The sequence below is a fragment of the Chiloscyllium punctatum genome, chromosome 8, assembly GCF_047496795.1.
Source record: "Chiloscyllium punctatum isolate Juve2018m chromosome 8, sChiPun1.3, whole genome shotgun sequence".
Classification (NCBI taxonomy): domain Eukaryota; kingdom Metazoa; phylum Chordata; class Chondrichthyes; order Orectolobiformes; family Hemiscylliidae; genus Chiloscyllium; species Chiloscyllium punctatum.
Genome location: NC_092746.1, coordinates 128130206 through 128150265, shown reverse-complemented (window position 1 = coordinate 128150265; position 20060 = coordinate 128130206). Strand labels below are relative to the sequence as shown.

Sequence of the window (20060 nt, the reverse complement as noted above, 5' to 3'; positions counted from 1 at the left end):
TCATTTTAATGTTGAGTCATGAGGGCTGTATTAGATTAGAATACTTAGATTAGATTACTTAGTGTGGAAACAGGCCCTTCGGCCCAAAAAGTCCACACTGACCCTCCGAAGAGCAACCCACCCAGCCCCATTCCCCTACATTTACCCCTTTCACCTAACACTACGGGCAATTTAGCATGGCCAATTCACCTAACCTGCACATTTTTGGACTGTGGGAGGAAATCAGAGTACCCGGAGGAAACCCACGCAGACACGGGGAGAACGTGCAAACTCCACACAGTCGCCTGAGGCGGGAATTGAACCCGGGTCTCTGGCGCTGTGAGGCAGCAGTGCTAACCTCTGTGAAAACACATATACAAAACACAAAGTCAGCAGCAAGTATTTTTGAATCAGCTTTAGATATCAAATTGAAACCAGATCTTCCGTTTTATTTGGGGGTTTGGGGAGGGAGAGTTAATCACTGGAGCAGAGAACCAGTTTGTGCGGGTTTCACAGTCAGAAGGCATCCAGGCCTCTTCACGCATCAGAACCTTCATTCAAATGAAGGTGACAGCTGCCATCAGAGATTTACAGCACTTAAAAGTCTCTTCAGCCCATTGTGTCTGGCATCAAACGTTCACCCACTTTAGGCCCATTTTCCAGCACTAGGTTTATAGCCTTGTGTGCAATGGAATTTCAAGTGGTCACCTGAATACCTCCTAAGTGCCGTCAGGTTTCCTGTCTCTATCACTGTTTCAGGCAGTGAGTTCGAGATACCCACAACCCTCAGCGAGAAACATGTCCCTCAAATCCCCTGGAAACCTCCTGCACCTTCCCTTAAAACTGTATCCCCTGGTTATTCAGCCCGTACTAAATGGAAGAAGCTTCAGCTTATTTACCCCGTTGATGACGTCAGCGTTTTGTTCACTTCAACCAGGTTCACCCCCCAGCCTTGTCTGCTCTAAGGAAAACAATCCAAGTCTATTTAGTCTTTCTCCATAGTTGAATTATTCCAGTGCATGCAATATTCTGCTGAACCTCTTCTGCACCCTCTCTAGTGCAATCACATTCTCCCTCTAGTGTGGCGACCAGAACAGCACAGTGGGTGACTAATATTACATACAGCTCCATCATAACCTCCTTACTCTGAATCACCAGTGAAATGTTTCCTCGCTCCATAGCTGTTGAGGGATATATTTCAATTGAAAAGTTATTCCTTTGATAGGAACAGTACAAAATGCTTTTTGGCAGCATTTTCCAATTCATACTCTACTTGCCCAGCAGCGTGCAGCAGGATGGTGGGGGGTTGGAATATCTCTCCTGCACATATCAATGATCACTGGCTCTGACTCCCTGCCCCTGCTGATCCCATCCAAACAGAAACGAGATGGTTAGCTGTGTCACAGAATACAGGACTGCAGGGAAATTCACCCATCCCCTTGAATGTACAGCTAAACGGGTGAGTGAACTGAGATCTTAATCATAACTCAAGCGTTAGGAAGGTACGAGGATAGGGACCCCGGCCCCTAAGACCAAGATGAGGAGAATCAAATTTACCCAAAAGGCTGTGAATCTTGGAGGCCTATGTTAGTGAACAGGTCAGAGGCTGGGAATCCTGTGGCGAGTAACTCACCTCCTGACTCCCCAAAGCCTGTCCACCAGCTACAAGGCACAAGTCAGGAGTGTGATGGAATACTCCCCATTTGCCTGGATGGGTGCAGCCCCGATAACACTCAAGAAGCTTGACACCATCCAGGACAAAGCAGCCCGCTTGCTTGGCACTACATCCACAAACATCCACTCCCTCCCACCACTGACGCTCAGTAGTAGCAGTGTGTACTATCTATAAAACACACTGCAGCAATTCACCAAAGATCCTTCAAGATAATCTTCCAATGCACTACCACTTTGATCTAGAAGGACAAGGGAACACCATCCGTGCAAATTTCCATCCAAGCCACTCACCGTCCATACATGGAAATATATCACCATTCCTTCAGTGTCACTGGGTCAGAATCCTGGAATTCCTTCCCTCAGGCATTGTGGGTCAACCCCACAGTACATGGACTGAAGCTGTTCAAGAAGACAGCTCACCCCCCACCTTCTCCAGGGGCAACTAGGGATGGACAATAAATGCTGGCCCAGCCAGCAATGCCCACATTCTGTGAACTGAGATAGACTTAATTCTGGATACTAAGATAATCTGGCAAAGCAGAGTTGAGATTGATCAGCCCAAGATGGGCAGCACAGTGGCTCGACGGTTAGCACTGCTACCTCACAGCGCCAGGGGCCCGGGTTCGATTCCAGCCTCAGGCGACTGTGTAGAGGTTGCATAGTCTCCCTGTGTCAGTACAGGGTTTGGTGGATTGGCCATGCTAAATTGCCCATAGTGTGCAGGCTAGGTGGATTAGCCATGGGTCAGAGTAGCGGGGTGGATCTGGGTGGATATTCTTTGGAGGGTTGGTGTGGGCTGATTGGCCTATTTCCACACTGTAGGGATTCTATGTGTTGAATGTGAGGGTGGGTGGAAGGGTGGCTGCTGTATAACATACTCCGAGATTCTCTGTACTCCTGCACCTAGCTCAACAATATCCTGTAGTAAAGGAAGGTTTGGCCGACTGCTTTGGGAACGATTGCTGTGATGGCCAAAGGAATTTTTTTTTTTTTATTGATGGTTATCGACTGTGCAGGTTTGAACTTCAGTGAAAGCACAGAGACAGGCAGGCCATTAGACAGAAGAGAAACAAGCTCCCACTGCCAAGATGTTGTTCCCAACTTCAGCACTTGCTGCTTTTTGTGGCCAACTGGATCAGTTTGAATGGTCAGCATCAGGATGTGAGAAACACAGTGGATAATTCATGCATAGCAAGATCCCAGCAACATCAATGACCAAATCATGATCTCTTGTGGCGTTGATTGATGGGATATCTTTTAGACAGGACACTGATGAGAACTCCCCTGCTAAGGGGTCTCTCAGGTCAACCTGCAAAGGGGATAGATGGGGCCATATGGAGAAGGGGGTGGGACAGAGACTGGCAACGGATGGTGTTGCAGTTGGGCAGCACTCCAGATGACTCTCAGGATCCCAGAGATGTACTCCAGGGACTCTTGGCAGGGAGCAGGGCTAATGTGGTTGCAGAGAGAGGTGAGGATTTCAGCTACTTTATCCGAGGGGGCTTCAGATACCCCAGACACAACCAGATGGATTGTTCTCTGAACAAGTTCGGGAACGAGTCTCCAAATCCTCCTGCCTCCTCTCCTTTTCTCTTCAAAATCTCCATGCACACAGATACACACGTGTGGTCTCCCTGAATGAGGGACCAGCCATAGTTAGGAGGACCAGACATGGATCAGATGGGGCATTGCCCATAGGAGAGAGCTGGGTTGTGACTCTTTGCCAAATCACCACAGGCCGATGGTGGGGAGGTCGAAGAGGAGGGGGCTGCTCTGATTGCAGACTTTACCAGACGGGACCGGGTCTCTTGGCCAAACCGCTGTTGCTAACGGAGCCATCGCAAGGACAGAATCACACCGAGCTCCACGCCTGCAGCTCCTCTAACACTGCACAATCAGTCTAGGACATCACATCACCTTCCCAGTCCCTCTGGGCTATCCCCTCGTCCTCTGTGCCCGTGTTCTCTCCCGTCCTCGCTGCTCTTCAGTAACTCTTCCTTTTCCTTTGCAATTCGCTGCTGCTCTTCCTCATGCTGCAGCTTTAGCTTCCCTTCAATCTCCTCAGGAATCTCCACCTCCAGCAGATTCTCCATTCCAGGCTCAGGTTCATCTGAGATCAGCACCTGAGTAAAGGGAACAGCACCGCTGGGTATTAATCATCTGGGGCAATTCCAAATATTTGCCCTTTGATCATTTATTGCCCAATCTGAAATAGCTGTGAGATGGTGAGTGAGCTGCCCCCTTGAACTGCTACAGCCCACTGGGTGTCAGGACAGTGTTGTTACAGAGAGGGCTCCGAGACTGAGGCAGCCACCAGAAAGAAATGTCTATCTATTTCCACGTCAACATTTGCAGAGAGGGATTTGTGTTTCCTGGTGCATGAATTGCACTATGCAAGTAGTTATGAACTTGTTGCAAGGGGAATTCAATGCAAGGGTATACTTTAGTTATACAGGCAGGAGACTGGGAGAACACAGCAAGCCAGGCAGCATCAGGAGGTGGAGAACGCAATGTTTTGGCTGTAACCCTTCTTCAGGACTGGGGGTGGGTGTAAGGGGAGCCATGCCCCAAGTGACTCAGAGATTAGCACTGCTGCATCACAGCCCCAAGGACCTGTGTTCAATTCCAGCCTCGGGCGACTGTGTGTACAGTTTGCACATTCTCCCCGTGTCTGCGTGGGTTTCCTCCCAATGCAAAGATGTGCAGTCTAGGTGAATCAACCATGCTAAATTGACTGTCGTGTTCAGGGATGTGTAGGTTAGGTGCATTACTCAACATTAGGTGCAATGTAGAGTAATAGGGTTGGGGAACAGGCCTGGGTGGGTTACTCTCTGGAGGGTCAGTGTGGACTTGTTGGGCCCAAGGGCCTGTTTCCACACTGTAGGGATTCTACGGATTTCTAAAAACATTGACTTCTCCACCTCCTGATGCTGCCTGGCTTGTTGTGTTCTTCTAGCCTCCTGCTTATCTACCATGGATTCCAGCATCTGCAGTCTTTTTGTCTCTAATTTAGTTATAAAGTAATTTAGTTATAAAGGACATGACTGAGATCACATCTGAAATACTTAAGGAGGGATGTAACTGCATTCGAAGCAATTCAGTGAACGTTCACCAGACAGATACCTGGAATGAGAGCATTGTCTTGTCGGGAAATGTTAGACAGCCCAGGCGTGCATCCACTGGAGGTTAAAGGAGTCAGAGGGCGACTTGATTGAACATAATATCCTGAATTGACTTAACAGGGTAGATGTGGAGACACTGTTTCCTCTTGTGAGAGAATCAAGAACTAGGAGTTGCTTTTTAAAAGGTAAGGGGTTGCCTGGTCAGGTCCAAGCCCCCAAAACCCACTCTCCCGTCCTAGCACCTTCCCCTGCCACCGCAGGAATTGCAAAACCTGCATCCACACCTTCCCCCTCACCTCCATCCAAGGCCCTAAAGGAGCCTTCCACATCCATCAAAGTTTCACCTGCACATCCACACACGTTGTATTCGTTGCTCCCAATGTGGTCTCCTCTATATTGGGCAGAGCGCTTTAGGGAACATCTCCAGGACACCCGCACCAATCAACCCCACCGCCCTGTGGTCCAACATTTCAACTCCCCGTCCCACTCTGCCGAGAACATGCAGGTCCTGGGCATCCTCCATCGTCACTCCCTCACCACCCGACGCCTGGAGGAAGAATGTATCATCTTCCGCCTCGAGAGCTTTCAACCCCAGCGCTTCAATGTGGACTTCACCAGTTTCCTCATTTCCCTTCCCCCCCACCTTACCCCAGCTCCAACCTTCCAGCTCAGCACCATCCTCATGACCTGTCCCACCTGTCAATCTCCCTTCCCACCTATCCGCTCCACCCTCCTCTTCGACCTATCACCTTTACCCCCCACCTCCATCCACCTACTGCACTCTCAACCACCTTCCCCCCAGCCCCCTCCCCCTCCCATTTATCTCCCCACTCCCGAGGCTCCTAGCCTCATTCCTGATGAAGAGTTTTTGCCCAAAATGTCGATTTTCCTGCTCCTCGGTTGCTGCCTGACCTGCTGTGCTTTTCCAGCATCACTCTAATCTTGATTGCTGTCTGTCTAGTCTGGGGACTAGCTCTCCCAATTTCAGCACAAGTGCCAAGGCGTTATTAAGGATGATTTGGCAGGGTTCAAGAGACCTGACACTGCTGTTAGATTGGCTGCCTAGGCCGATGCAGTGTGGTCTGTCCAGTTTTCGGTTTGGCCTTTGCAGTGGGTCAATACAGCTGATGGTGTGCTGAACCACTTCAGAGGGCAGTAAAGAGTTAACCACATTGCTGTGGGTCAAATTACCCACATTTAGGCCAGACCAAATAACGGGGCAAACTTTTCCCCGTAAAGGGCCATGAGTGAACCAACTGACTTTTTATACCAACAGTTACAAGGCCATTGTAAGACTAATTTCTTGTCCGTGGGGGGATCTGGATTACTGGTCCAGTGATGTACTTCTCCAGCAACAGTCTCCCCAAAGAACACCTACCTCGGCTGCACCTTCCCACGGTATCTCCATACCCCCCGTAGTGCCCAAATATCTATTAACCTCAGTCTTGAACATGCTCAACCACTGAGAAGGCAGAATCTTCCAGGTCGTAGAGGTGTACAGCATAGAAACAAAACCCTTCAATCCAACCGTCTCTAGGTCAGAGAATTCCAAAGATCCATCACCTCGCGAGTGAAGAAATTCCTCATTTCCTTCGTGCCTCTTATTCCGAGGCTGTATTCCCTGGCTCTGGACCTGCTATAAAGGGAATCATCCTTCCTGCATCGACCCTATCACAGGGTCTGGAAGAAACCTTTTTATGTTCAAACGAGATCAGCTCTCATTCTTTGGGAGTACAAGCCCAGTCTCCTTGGTCTCTCTCTGCTGGCCTCCCTCTTTGGTAAATATCTCCTTCCTAAGGCAAAGGGGTCAAAACATCTTTATAGCATCCACCGTTTTGAACCGCTTTGGTATTTTCCATGTTTCTGAAGGCTGCAGCCGCCTTACGCCGAGTGAAGTCACACAAACAGGAATGAGCAAAGTGATCAGACTTACTCTGAGTGAGGCAGCTGAGTGTTTCCCAGAGCATCAAGAAAAACTCACACGCTCCTGTTCAAAATGAAGAGGAGACATGTACCAAGAGGCTCCTGAGTCCCAGGTGAGAGAGATACGTACAAAGCCTTGGGTGAAGCACCAAATGGCAAACTCTGGTTCCAGTCAACACCACCAGGTCAGGAGAGAGAGGGAGTGAGAAAGGGGAAAAGGGGAGGGAGGGAAGGGGGGGAATGGACTGAAGAATAGCAGGAATGGACGAGTGTCTGCATGGGCAGAAGGGAGTGGAAAGAGAAGTGTGGGGTGGGGGGGGGTGGGGGGGGACACAAACATTCTGTGAAGTGCTGTCAAAGACCTACCTCAATCAGCTTCTCACATGCAGCAGCAACATCGGGCTCAGTCTCCCACTTGTGGTACTCTCGCAGGATAATGTAGGTCTTCTTTTCCCTCACCACCTTACGCCCACTTCTTGTTGCCATCAGCTACAAGTGAAAGTGAGATTTAACCAGAGATACTGTTCCAAGACCACAGTTTTTATTGATCATGTGGAAGAATAAACTTGATCATTGAAATTGTACAGTCGAGGGGAGTCAATTATTACTCTTTATGAGCAAAGCATCAAACATACCCAGGACACTACAGTACAATACTGAGTAAAGCTTTCTCTACAAGTTTAAACTGGAAGTACAGCTCCCTGTACACTGCCCCCATCAAACACTCCCAAGACAGGTACAGCGTAGGGTTCAATACAGAGTGAAGGTTCCACAACAGTGTCCTCATCAAACACTCCCAGGGCAGAGACAGCACTGGGTAGATACAGAGTAAAGCTCCATCTACACTGTCTCCATCAAACACTCTCAGTACAGAGACAGCACACGGTTAGATACAAAGTAAAACTCCCTCTACACCGTTCCCCATCAAACACTCCCAGTACAGGTACAGCACGGGGTTAGATACAGAGTAAAGCTCTTTCTACACTGTGGTAAAAACAATGACTGCAGATGCTGGATACCAGATTCTGGATTAGTGGTGCTGGAAAAGCACAGCAGTTCAGGCAGCATCAGAGGAGCAGGAAAATCGACGTTTCGGGCAAAAGCCCTTCCCCATCAAACACTCCCAAGTACAGGGACAACACGCGGTTAGATACAGAGTAAAGTTCCCTCTACACCATCCCCATCAAACACTCCCAGGGTAGGGATGGCATGGGGTAGATGGAAACAAAAAAAACAGAAATTGCAAAAACCAGAAAACTCAGCAGCACCTGTGGAGAGAAAGCAGAGTGAACATTTTGGGTCCAGTGATCCTACAAGGGGATGTGATCCCTGTCATGTTTGTCTTGTCTATCTCCACACCCATATGAAACACCAAATCCCTGCCCTAAGCTTTGAAAACACTAAGAGACAGCACACTCAGGAGTCTCTGAATTGGTTACCACCTTAATGGTGATGGTGACAAAATTGAACGACATGGGTTCAAATCCCATCTTGGTAACTGGTGGGATTGGTTTTAATTCATTCACGGAGGGAGGGTTTGGCTGGCTGGGCCAGCATTTATTGTCCATCCCTAATTGTCCAGAGGGCAATTAAAGTCAGCCACATTGCTGTGGGTCTGGAGTCACATGCAGGCCAGACCAAGTTTGGATGGCAGTTCCCTTCCCTAAAGGACATGAGTGAACCAAATGGGGTTTTCTGAAGTAGACAATGGATTCATAGTCATTGTTTGACTCTTAATTCCAGATTTTTAAAATTAAATTCAAATTCCACATCTGCCATGGCAGGATTTGAACCCAGGTCCCCAGGACATTACCTGGGTCTCTGGATTAACAGTCCAGCAACGATACCACTAGGCCATGGTTTCCACTGATCACAACATTTGAATTCAATTCATTAATCTGGAATATAAAGATAATCCCAGCAACAGATGACCACAAAACAATCCTCGAATGCTGCTTTTAAAATCTCTCCCATCTGCTATTCTGAAGTATTTCTTAACCTACTGTTCAGAGATACGAGGAGAAAGTGAAGACTGCAAATGCTGGAGATCAGAGTCAAAAGCACAGCCGGTCAGGCAGCATCTGAAGAGCAGGAACTCGTCATCAGGAATTTGGGGAATGGGGCTGAGAGATAAATGGGGGGGGGGGGGGGGGGTGGGGAAGGCAGCTGGGAATATGATAGGTAAAGATTAGGGCTGATGGTGATAGGTCAGAGTGGAGGGTGGAGTGGATAGGTAGGAAGGAAGATGGACAGGTAGGGCCGTTCAAGAGGGTGGTGCCAAGTTGCAGGGATGGATTTGGGATAAGGTGGGGGGAGGGGACTTGAGAACACTGGTGAAGTCAACATTGATCCTGTGAAGTTGAAGGGTCCCAATGCGGAAGATGAGGCGTTCTTCCTCCAGTCATCAGGTGGCTAGGATTTGGCGGTGGAGGAGGCCCAGGACTTGCGTGTCCTTGGTGGAGTGGGAGAGGGAGTTAAAGTGTTTGGCCGCAGGGCAGTGGGGTTGTTTGGTGTCTGTGTCCCAGAGATGTTCTCTGAAACGTTCTGCAAGTTGGAGTCCTGGCTCCCCAATGTAGAGGAGACCACGTCGAGAGGTATGGACACAGTAGATGAGGTCAGAGATACTGTTACACACCTCTGGAGCAGGTAGGACTTGTTGGACCTCCTGGATCAGAGGCAGGGCCACTGCCACTGCACCACAACCGCCCTCTGCTGCCACCCTTACCCTGAAGGAGTTTCCACAGCAATGTGATTGACTCAATAACAGATGGGAAACCAAATGCCCACATCCCATGGAAAGAACCATGTTTTTTCGACATTCACTTGTGTGTGAAACATTTGGGAACGTCCTGAGAGCGTTATGACCATGACATGCACACAGGCCTTTCCTTCAGTACCAGGAGGACGTGAGGCCTGCAGATGCTGGAGATCAGAGTCCAGAGTGTGGCGCTGGAAAAACACAGCAGGTCAGGCAGTATCAGAGGAGCAGGAGAATCGACGTTTCGGGCATAAGACCTTCATCAGGAAGAGGTGTGTGAGCCAGGGGCGGGGGGTGGCTGAACCTGAAACGTTGATTCTCTGCTCCTCGGATGCTGCTTTCCTTCGGTACCCCCTGCCCAGTGGGTACCTACCAGGTTGATGGCCTCCAGCAGCATTTTACGGATGTCTGGGTCCTTCTCACGTCGCTTGTCCTCGGGGAGATACTGGAGATCTACAGGAAGGCCTGCATCAGAAGACAAGAGACAGACACTAAGTATTCAGCAGCAAGATGTGAGCTATCATTGACCAACTAACGATGCAATCCACTCCGGAAAACACTTCAAATGATGTTAGTTAACCACAGTCACCATGTCTCCCCTCTCACAATCCCGCATGTACAGCCTCACCTCTCAATATGACCCCACCCCATACTCAACCACCATGTATCTAAAACAGAGATAGCCTGCCTTCCCCGATCAGCCTCCACACACAGAAACTCTCCATACTCCATCATTTAAACCTTTACACTGCTCCGCGCAAACCCCCTCCACCCCAGGGCTGGAGGAGTACAAAATCTCTCAGAGCTCTGTGGCACAAGTGGCAGTGTCCCTAACCCTGAGCCTGATTGCTGGGTTCAGGTCCTGAGCTGTGTAATAACAGGATAATGGGAAAACATCTGGAGCATCACAGAGAAGAAATGTCCATGTGCCCCAGTGATGTGTCAGACTTACCTGAATCTAGGAGGAAAATAAAATCTGTCCAACTTGGGAATGCTCTTTGGACAGCTCCAGGGAACCTCTGCTCCCCACAGAATGGAGATTCCAAAATCTACAGTGCTGAAGCCACAGATCCCTGTGCCTTTCCCACATTCCCTGTCCATCCTTACCCACTGATCCCTGTGCCTTTCCCACATTCCCTGTCCATCCTTACCCCCTGATCCCTGTGCCTTTCCCACACTCCCTGACCATCCTTACCCCCTGATCCCTGTGCCGTTCCCACATTCCTTGTCCTTCCTTTCCCACATTTCCTGATCCTTCTCACCTTCCATTTCATCCTCGCTCAGTTCCTCAGGGCCAGCCAATGGCAGCAGCAGGTAAGGGAGGATGTCAACTTCATTGCTCAGCAACCATTGATGATGTGCTGTGGAGATGAGATGAAGACAGACAGGTCGAGTGAGAGCAGCCAGAATGGGCCCAATGGACTCCCTCGGCACTATAACAATCCTGTGACTCTTCCCCAGTGACAGCAATATAGCTTCTTACAGGACACCAAACATCTAGGTCCCACCACCACCAGGAAATTCAGATCAGCGCCCACCCACCATCACCCCACCTACAATGGGAGGAGGCAAATCTCTCAAACATGGAAGACAGCATTGTCAACATCACAGGACTCCCTCCATGCTGCACACTCACTGACCTGCACCTCCTGCACAGAGCTCAGGTTTGGAAGAATGTCAGATCAGAAAGAGGCAACTGAGCCAGCTCAGTCACAGCTCTGGTTGAAGTATGCAGTCTCCACAACTCTCTTTTAACAGCGAACGGACTGGTGCAGAGCCAACAACCTGTCTCTGAAGGTGGACAAAACAAAAGAGATGGTTGTCGACTTCAGGAGGGCATGAGTGACCACTCTCCGCTGGACATCAACAGCTCCCCCGTGGAGATTGTGAAGAGCACCCCAAATTTCTTGGCATACACCTGGCAGAGAATCTCACCTGGTCCCTCAACACCAGCTCCCTAACCAAGAAAGCCCAGCAGTGTCTCTACTTTCTGCACAGGCCGAGGAAAGACCCCCCCCCCCCCCCCCCCCCCCCCACCCCATTCTACTGGGGGTTCATTGAGAGTACCCTGAGCTGCTGCATCAGGAATTCCTGGTTCGGGAATTGCACCGTCTTGGATCGTCAGACCCTACAGCGGATAGTGAGGACAGCTGAGAGGATCATCGGGGTCTCTCTCTCCCCCCCATTATAGACATTTACACCACATGCTGCTTCCGAAAGGCTAACAGCATTGTGGAAGACCCCCCCACTCAAACTCTTCTCCCTCCTGCCATCTGGCAGAAGACACTGGAGCATTCGGTCTCTCACGGCCAGACTGTGCAACAGTTTCTTCCCCCAAGCCATCAGGCTCCTTAACTCTGTATGATCAGACTCTCTTCCATCTGAAATTCTTTGTACGACTTCGAATTGCTGCTAGAACAATGTCCATTAATTATCATTGTTTTATTACACTGTAATGTGCGTGCTTTGCACTTCTTATTCACTTTCTGTCGCCCTTTGTATGGTCGATGATTTGGAGGAGCCGGTGTTGGACTGGGGTGGACAGAGATAAAAATCACACAACACCAGGTTATAGTCTGACAGGTTTATTTGGAAGCACTAGCTTTCGGAGCACAACCCCTTTGTCATGTGATCCTTCAACCACCTGATTAAGGAGTGGCGCTCTGAAAGCTAGTGCTTCCAAATAAACCTGTCGGGCTATAACCTGCTGTTGTGTGATTTTTAATTTTGTATGATTGTGTAGTTTGGTGCTGTCCATTTAGCATCTTGGTCCTGGAGGAACGCTGTCTCGTTTTTTTACTGTATCAGTTGTATATGGTCGAAATGACAAATAAAAGTTACTCTAATCTACTCTTCTCCCTGCCCTACACACGTCCCCCCAGATCCAGTCAGCTCCAATCAGTGGGTGAGCCACTCACAGTGATCGAAGCAGCAATTGCGGAGTGTGCCCACGACCCCTCCTCGGCGAACACTCGAGGCCTCGTACTGGGTGTAAGGGAGAAGTCGCTGAACAACACACCTGTAGGACAGGGAACAAATCACACAGATTGACTATCATCAATAACAGCTCACTCCACACTTGTCTTCATTGCTCAAGCCACTGAGTGTAGAAGTTGGGACGTCATGTTACAGTTGTACAGGACATTAATGACGCCACTTCTGGACTACTGTGTCCACTTCTGGGCACTTTAAATTATAGAGGATGCCAAAACATTTTACCAGGATGTTGCCCGAAATAGAGGGCTTAAGTTATATGGAGAGGTTAGATAAGTGGGACTTTTTTCACTGGAACATAAGAGACTGAGGGGTGACTTTATAGAGGTCTGTAAAATCATGATGGGCATAGATAAGGTGAATAGCAAAGGTCTTTTCCCTCGGGTTGGTGAGTTCAAAACTAGCGGGCATAATTTTAAGGTGAGCGGAGAAAGATTTAAAGGAGACCTGAGGGGCGATGTTTTCCCACAGAACGGGGTTCACACATGGAATGAACTGCCAGAGGAAATAGTAGATGCAGGTACAGTCACAACATTTGAAAGACACTTGGCAGGTATATGAATAGGAAAAGTTTAGAGGGATATGGCTGAAATACAAGCAAATGGGACTAGTTCAGTTTGGGAAATTTTGTCGGCGTGGACGAGTTGGACCGAAGGGTCTGTTTCTGTGCTGTATGACTCTTCAAGTCCATGCGTTTGACAAAAGGAGAGCCAGCAGATGTGATCTATTTGGATTTCCAGAAGGCCACTGACAAGGTTACAGGAGGCTGCGAAATAAGATCAGAGCCCATGGTGTTAGGGACAAGGTACTGGCATGGATCGATGATTGTCTGCCTGGTAGAAGGCAGAGAGTGGGGACAAAGGGGTCTTTTTCAGGATGGCAGCCAGTGACAAGATGAGTAAGACAGGGGTCAGAGTTGGGACCATAATCATAAACATTATTCATTAACAATCGGATGAAGGAACAGAGGGCAATGTTGTGAAGTTTACAGACGACACAAAGATACCTGGAGGGACAGGTAAGGTTGAGGAGGTGGGAAGCTGCAGAAGGATTTGGACATGCGAGCAGAGTAGAAAAGATAGTGTATAATATTGGAAAAGGTGAGGGTGGTAGGAACAACAGCTGTAGACTATTTTCTAAAGAGAGAAAGACTCTGGAAATCTGAAACACAAACGGACTTGAGTATCCTAGGTCATAATTCACTTAAGGTTAACCTGCAGTTTAATTGGTAGTTAGGAAGGTAAATACAATATTAACATTCATTTCAAGAGGGCTGGAATACAAGAGCAAAAATATACTGCTGAGGCTGTACAAAGCTCTGGTCAGACTGCATTTGGAATATTGTGAGCAGCTATTCCTTCAGCCTGAGGGTGGGGAATCTGTGGAACTCATTGCCACAGAGGGCTGTGTATTTAAGACATAGATAGATTCTTGATGAGGGAATCAAGGTGACAGGGAGAAGGCAGGAGAATGGGGTTGAGAAACCTGCCAGTCATGATCAAATGGTGGACGACATCTGATGGACCTAGTGGCCTAACCCTGTTCTTATGTTAAAGAGTGTGCATCCGAGGAGCAGGAGAATCGACGTTTCAGGCATAAACCCTTTATCAAGAATGAAGAGCTTCCTGATGAATAGCTTATGCTCAAAACATCAAATCAAACACTCCACAGATGCTGCCGGACCGGCTGTGCTTTTCCAGCATCCCACTCTTCGACTCTGATCTCCAGCATCTGCAGTCCTCACTTTCTCCTGAGACAGAGTTTGAACTTTGAACCCTGCAGTACATCAGGAAACCACTGCAGTAAATCTCCTCTGCACCCTCTCAGAGGCTTGACCTCCTCAAGCATGGAGCCCAGACGTGGGATATACAGCACTCCAGTTGAGAACTCAGAGTCATAGAGATGTACACTCGGAAACAGACCCTTCGGTCCAATCCGTCCATGCCGACCACAAATCCCAACCCAATCTAGTCCCACCTGCCAGCGCCCGGCCCATATCCCTCCAAACCTTTCCTATTCATATACCCACCCAAATGCCTTTTAAATGTTTATCCTATCCGTGCCCCTCATAATTTTGCAAATCTCTATAAGATCACCCCTCAGCCTCTGACACTCCAGGGAAAACAGCCCCATCCTGTTCAGCCTCTCCCTACAGCTCAAATCCTCCAACCCTGGTAACATCCTTGTAAAGCTTTTATGAACCCTTTCAAGTTTCACGACATCTTTCCGATAGGAAGGAGACCAGAATTGCACGCAATATTCCAACAGTGGCCTAACCAATGTCCTGTACCGTGCAATATGACCTCCCAACTCCTGTACTCAATACTCTGACCAATAAAGGAAAGCATACCAAACGCCTTCTTCACTCTCCTATCTACCTGCGACTCCACTTTCAAGGAGCTATGAACCTGCACTCCAAGGTCTCTTTGTTCAGCAACACTCACTAGGACCTTACCATTAAGTGTATAAGTCCTGCTAAGATTTGCTTTCCCAAAATGCAGCACCTCGCATTTATCTGAATTAAACTCCATCTGCCACTTCTCAGCCCATTTGCCCATCTGGTCCAGATCCTGTTGTAATCTGAGGTAACCCTCTTTGCTGTCCACTACACCTCCAATTTTGGTGTCATCTACAAACTTACTAACTGTACCTCTTATACTCGCATCCAAATCATTTATGTAAATGACAAAAAGTAGAGTACCCACCACTGATCCTTGTGACACTCCACTGGTCACAGGCCTCCAGTCTGAAAAACAACCCTCCACCACCACCCTCTGTCTTCTACCTTTGAGCCGGTTCTGTATCCAAATGGCTCGTTCTCCCTGCATTCCATGAGATCTAACCTTGCTAATCAGTCTCCCATGGGGAACCTTGTTCAACGCCTTATTGAAGTCCATATACATTACATCTACTGCTCTGCCCTCATTAATCCTCTTTGTTACTTCTTCAAAAAACACGATCCAAGTTTTTTTAGATTACTTACAGTGTGGAAACAGGCCATTCGGCCCAACAAGTCCACACCGACCTGCCGAAGTGCAACCCACCCAGACCCATTCCCCTAAATTTACCCCTTCACCTAACACTACGGGCAATTTAGCATGGCCAATTCATCTAACCTGCACGTTTTTGGACTGTGGGAGGAAACCGGAGCACCTGGAGGAAACCCACGCAGACATGGGGAGAATGTGCAAACTCCACACAGTAAGTTGTCTGAGGCGGGAATTGAACCCGGGTCTCTGGTGCTGTGAGGCAGCAGTGCTAACCACTGTGCCTCCCACAAAATCCCACAATGACCGAGATCATCATCTAGGTCCAGGAATGTTGATAGAGAGAAACCCAGGAGACTGGGGAGAAAACATCCTTGATTAGATTAGATTCCAGAGTGTGGAAACAGGCCCTTCAGCCCAACCAGTCTACACTGACCCTCTGAAGAGTAACCCACCCAGACCCATTTACCTCTCACTAATGCAGCTAACACTATGGGCAAATTAGCATGGCCAATTCACTTAACCTGCACATCTTTGGACTGTGGGAGGAAACCGGAGAGAACTCCACACAGACGGTCGCCCGAGGCTGGAATCGAACCTGGGACCCTGGTGCTGTGAGGCAGCAGTGTTAACCACTGAGCCATCGTGCCGCCCCATCCTATGATATGAGACATGATTTCCCACGCACAAAGCCATGTTGATTATCCCTAATCAGTCCTTGTCTTTCCAAATACATGTACATCCTGTCCCTCAGGATTCCCTCCAACAACTTGCCCGCTACCAAAGTCAGGCTCACTGGTCTATAGTTCCCTGGCTTGTCCTTACCACCCCTCTTAAACAGTGGCACTACGTTAGCCAACCTACAGTCTTCCAGCACTTCACCTGTGACTATCGATGATACAAATATCTCAGCAAGTGGTCCAGCAATCACTTCCCTAGCTTCCCACAGAGTTCTCAGGTACACCTGATCAGGTCCTGGGGATTTATCCACTTTTATGCGTTTCAAGACATCTAGCAGTTCCTTCACTGTGACAGGGAAATTTTCAAAATGTCACCATCAATTTCCCCATATTCTATATCTTTCATGTCCTTTTCTACAGTAAACACTGATGCAAAATACTCATTTAGTATCTCCCCCATCTCCTGCACCTCCACACAAAGGCCTCCTTGCTGATCTCTGAGGGGCCCTATTCTCTCCCTAGTTACCCTTTTGTCCTTAATATATTTGTAAAAACCCTTTGGATTCTCCTTAACTCTATTTGCCAAAGCTATCTCATGTCCCCTTTTTGCCCTCCTGATTTCCCTCTTAGGTATACCCCTACTGCCTTTATACTCTTCTCAGGATTGACTTGATTTATTCTGTCAATATCTGACATATGCTTCCTTCTTTTTCTTAACCAAACTCTCAATTCCTTTAATCATCCAGCATTTCCTCCACCTACTGAACAATGTTTTAAAAGAACTAGCATTATTTATTGCTTTTTCTACATTATGCCTCCAAGAATCCTATTTGCATTCTTAACAGTCTTATCAACTTGTCCTGTCAGCGTCAGATTTACTTATGATCGAGAGTGTGGTGCTAGAACAGCACAACAGGTCAGGCAGCATCCGATGAGCAGGAAAAATTGACGTTTCAGGCAAAAGCCCTTCATCAGCCTTCCTGATGAAGGGCTTTTGCCTGAATTGTCGGTTTTCCTGCTCCTCGGATGCTGCCTGACCTGCTGTGCTTTTCCAGCACCACACTCTCGACTCTAATCTCCAGCATCTGTAGTCCTCACTTCCGCCTATCAGATTTACTTATGTGAGCCCCAGTCTCCTGGGCCCTGTTTACAATGATACTGTTTTGTTCACAAATGTTATTAGTCAGAACTAATTTGCAGTTATAAAGAATGAGCCAGACCTGTCTTTATCCAGTATGAACTGCCTGGCTTCTGGCAATTGGGTTAAGTTGGACAGCAATGGCCCCAGGTAGTTGAGTTCCACATTTTCGTTGTAACTGTCTGTGCAGAAGATGTCCACAATTTTCGCCAAGCCGGGGCCCTCATTCTGAATGGCATGGAACACATCAGCACAAGTGCGCTTCTCCCGGGTGAGGTTGGACAAGATGGAGCAGATCTGGTCAGAGAAGTCATACCCAGGGTCGAAGAGGTTGGGCAGGAGCGTGGAAACGAGGCGGACATCCTGGATTAGGGTTTGGTGTATCGTCTTATCAGCGGACAGGTTGACCAGGGCAAAGTAGCAGTCCTTTGCCACAGCCCGAGAGGGGTCCTTGGTGAGCATCAGCAAAGCCTGCAGGATGCCCACGCTTCGTCCTAGTAAGCTGCGGCCGTCGTTACTCCCAGTCAATCCCAGCACACACTCAGTGGCCTGGCCTTTAACATCCAGCCGGGTGTCAAGTGTCAGAAAGCCCAGCAGCTCCTGCATTTGTTCTTCATTCAGCATGGCGACTGTGTCCAACCACTCAGACCCTGGCAGAGAAACACATAGAACAATAAATCAGACATTGAAAAGGCCAGAGGGCTGAACAGCGAGAGAGCATTTCTAAAGCAACCTCAGGTCGTCCTTTTAACAGACAATGACGAGCTTTTCGAAATGCAGTGATTTGAAGTACCACAGTCAATTTACAAAATCCCACAATGACCGAGATCATCATCTAGGTCCAGGAATGTTGATAGAGGGCAACCCAGGACACTGGGGAGAACACATCCTTGATTAGATTAGATTCCCTACAGTGTTGAAACAGGCCCTTCGGCCCAACCAGTCCACACTGACCCTCTGAAGAGTAACCCACCCAGACCCATTTCCCTCTGACTAATGCACCTAACACTATGGGCAATTTAGCATGGCCAATTCACCTAGCCTGCACATCTTTGGACTGTGAGAGGAAACGCATGCAGACATGGGGGGGGGGGGGATGTGCAAACTCCATACAGACAGTCACCCGAGGCTGGAATTGAACTTGGGGCCCTGGTACTAACCACTGAGCCACCGTGCCACCCCATCCTGCTGTGAAAGAGGGGCCCTGGCTCCTTCACATCTACATTCCACCCCCCTTTTCCCTCTCCCTAGCTCACATCCCCATCTGATTCTCATATTACCTCTGAACCCCCCCCCACAAACCCTCATCTCACTCCATCTCCCCCATTGACCCCACCATCCCCTCCCCCACCTTGTACCCTCATTATCTCCTCCTCCATTGCCCTTTAACCGCGTTCCCCCACTATCGTTTACCCCCTACCACCAGTATCTCCGCACTTCCCCCTTTCACCTCTCACCCCCAAACCCCACCATCCCCTCCCCCACTCCCCCCATTACCCCGTAAGGCCACGCTGTCCCCTCCCCCTCCCCCTCACACAGGAACGCACCTCCGAGCACCAACAGGAAGTCACGCCCCACTCCTGGCGATTGACGGTGCCACTGGCCAATGGGAAACCAAGAGGCCGCCGGTCTGCGCATGCTCGAGACTGAGCCCTGCACTGCCCGGATGTCATCGTAGAGGCTTATGGGAGTTGTAGTTCAGACCGTTGAGGGAATGCCGCACTGTCGGAGGGTCAGTGCTGAGGGAGTGCCGCACTGTCGGAGGGTCAGTGCTGAGGGAGTGGGCACTGTCGGAGGGTCAGTGCTGAGGGAGTGCCGCACTGTCGGAGGGTCAGTGCTGAGGGAGTGCCGCACTGTCGGAGGGTCAGTGCTGAGGGAGTGGGCACTGTCTGAGGGTCAATGCTGAGGGAGTGGGCACTGTCTGAGGGTCAGTGCTGAGGGAGTGGGCACTGTCTGAGGGTCAGTGCTGAGGGAGTGCCGCACTGTCTGAGGGTCAGTGCTGAGGGAGTGCCGCACTGTCGGAGGGTCAGTGCTGAGGGAGTGGGCACTGTCTGAGGGTCAGTGCTGAGGGAGTGCCGCACTGTCGGAGGGTCAGTGCTGAGGGAGTGCCGCACTGTCGGAGGGTCAGTGCTGCGGGAGCGCCGCACTGTCGGAGGGTCAGTGCTGAGGGAGCGCCGCACTGTCGGAGGGTCAGTGCTGAGGGAGTGGGCACTGTTGGAGGGTCAGTGCTGAGGGAGTGCCGCACTGTCGGAGGGTCAGTGCTGAGGGAGTGCCGCACTGTCGGAGGGTCAGTGCTGAGCACTGTCTGAGGGTCAATGCTGAGGGAGTGGGCACTGTCTGAGGGTCAGTGCTGAGGGAGTGGGCACTGTCTGAGGGTCAGTGCTGAGGGAGTGCCGCACTGTCTGAGGGTCAGTGCTGAGGGAGTGCCGCACTGTCGGAGGGTCAGTGCTGAGGGAGTGGGCACTGTCTGAGGGTCAGTGCTGAGGGAGTGCCGCACTGTCGGAGGGTCAGTGCTGAGGGAGTGCCGCACTGTCGGAGGGTCAGTGCTGCGGGAGCGCCGCACTGTCGGAGGGTCAGTGCTGAGGGAGCGCCGCACTGTCGGAGGGTCAGTGCTGAGGGAGCGCCGCACTGTCGGAGGGTCAGTGTTGAGGGAGTGCAGCACCGTTGGAGTGCTGTACTGCCAATGATGCCAGCCTTTTTAATAATGTGGAGGAGAAAGTGAGGACTGCAGATGCTGGTGATCAGAGTCGAGGGTCTGATGCTCTGCTTTTCCAGTTTTGACTGTTTAATAAGATGTTACATTAA

At 49.6% G+C, this 20060-nt stretch overlaps 1 protein-coding gene across 3 annotated transcripts; it reads right to left on the bottom strand.

Annotated features, from left to right (window-relative positions):
* Nucleotides 1-381: 381 nt before the first annotated feature.
* Nucleotides 382-18842, bottom strand: hgh1 (HGH1 homolog (S. cerevisiae)). 3 transcript variants are annotated; one of them, XM_072576460.1, is made up of 7 exons: nt 18803-18842; nt 17338-17905; nt 12375-12475; nt 10719-10817; nt 9830-9921; nt 7065-7187; nt 382-3776 (listed from the first exon to the last, which is right to left on the bottom strand). In XM_072576460.1, exons 2-7 carry the CDS (start codon nt 17877-17879, stop codon nt 3567-3569), a joined length of 1167 nt encoding a protein of 388 aa, XP_072432561.1. In that variant the 5' UTR covers nt 17880-17905; nt 18803-18842; the 3' UTR covers nt 382-3566. The 3 variants fall into 3 exon arrangements, with proteins under 3 accessions (XP_072432561.1, XP_072432562.1, XP_072432564.1); XM_072576461.1 differs by having other exon boundaries at nt 18753-18807; XM_072576463.1 differs by lacking the exon at nt 18803-18842 and adding an exon at nt 18049-18472.
* Nucleotides 18843-20060: the final 1218 nt, after the last annotated feature.

Excerpts from the sequence above, each read along its gene's own strand:
- hgh1 (XM_072576460.1), bottom strand. The coding sequence starts at position 17,879 with ATGCTGAATGAAGAACAAATGCAGGAGCTGCTGGGCTTTCTGACACTT. Across the intron at positions 7,188-9,829 it reads TGCTGGAGGCCATCAACCTG|CTGATGGCAACAAGAAGTGG; the intron begins GTAGGTACCCAC and ends TTTCACTTGTAG. Across the intron at positions 3,777-7,064 it reads CATGTGAGAAGCTGATTGAG|GTGCTGATCTCAGATGAACC; the intron begins GTAGGTCTTTGA and ends CCCTTTACTCAG.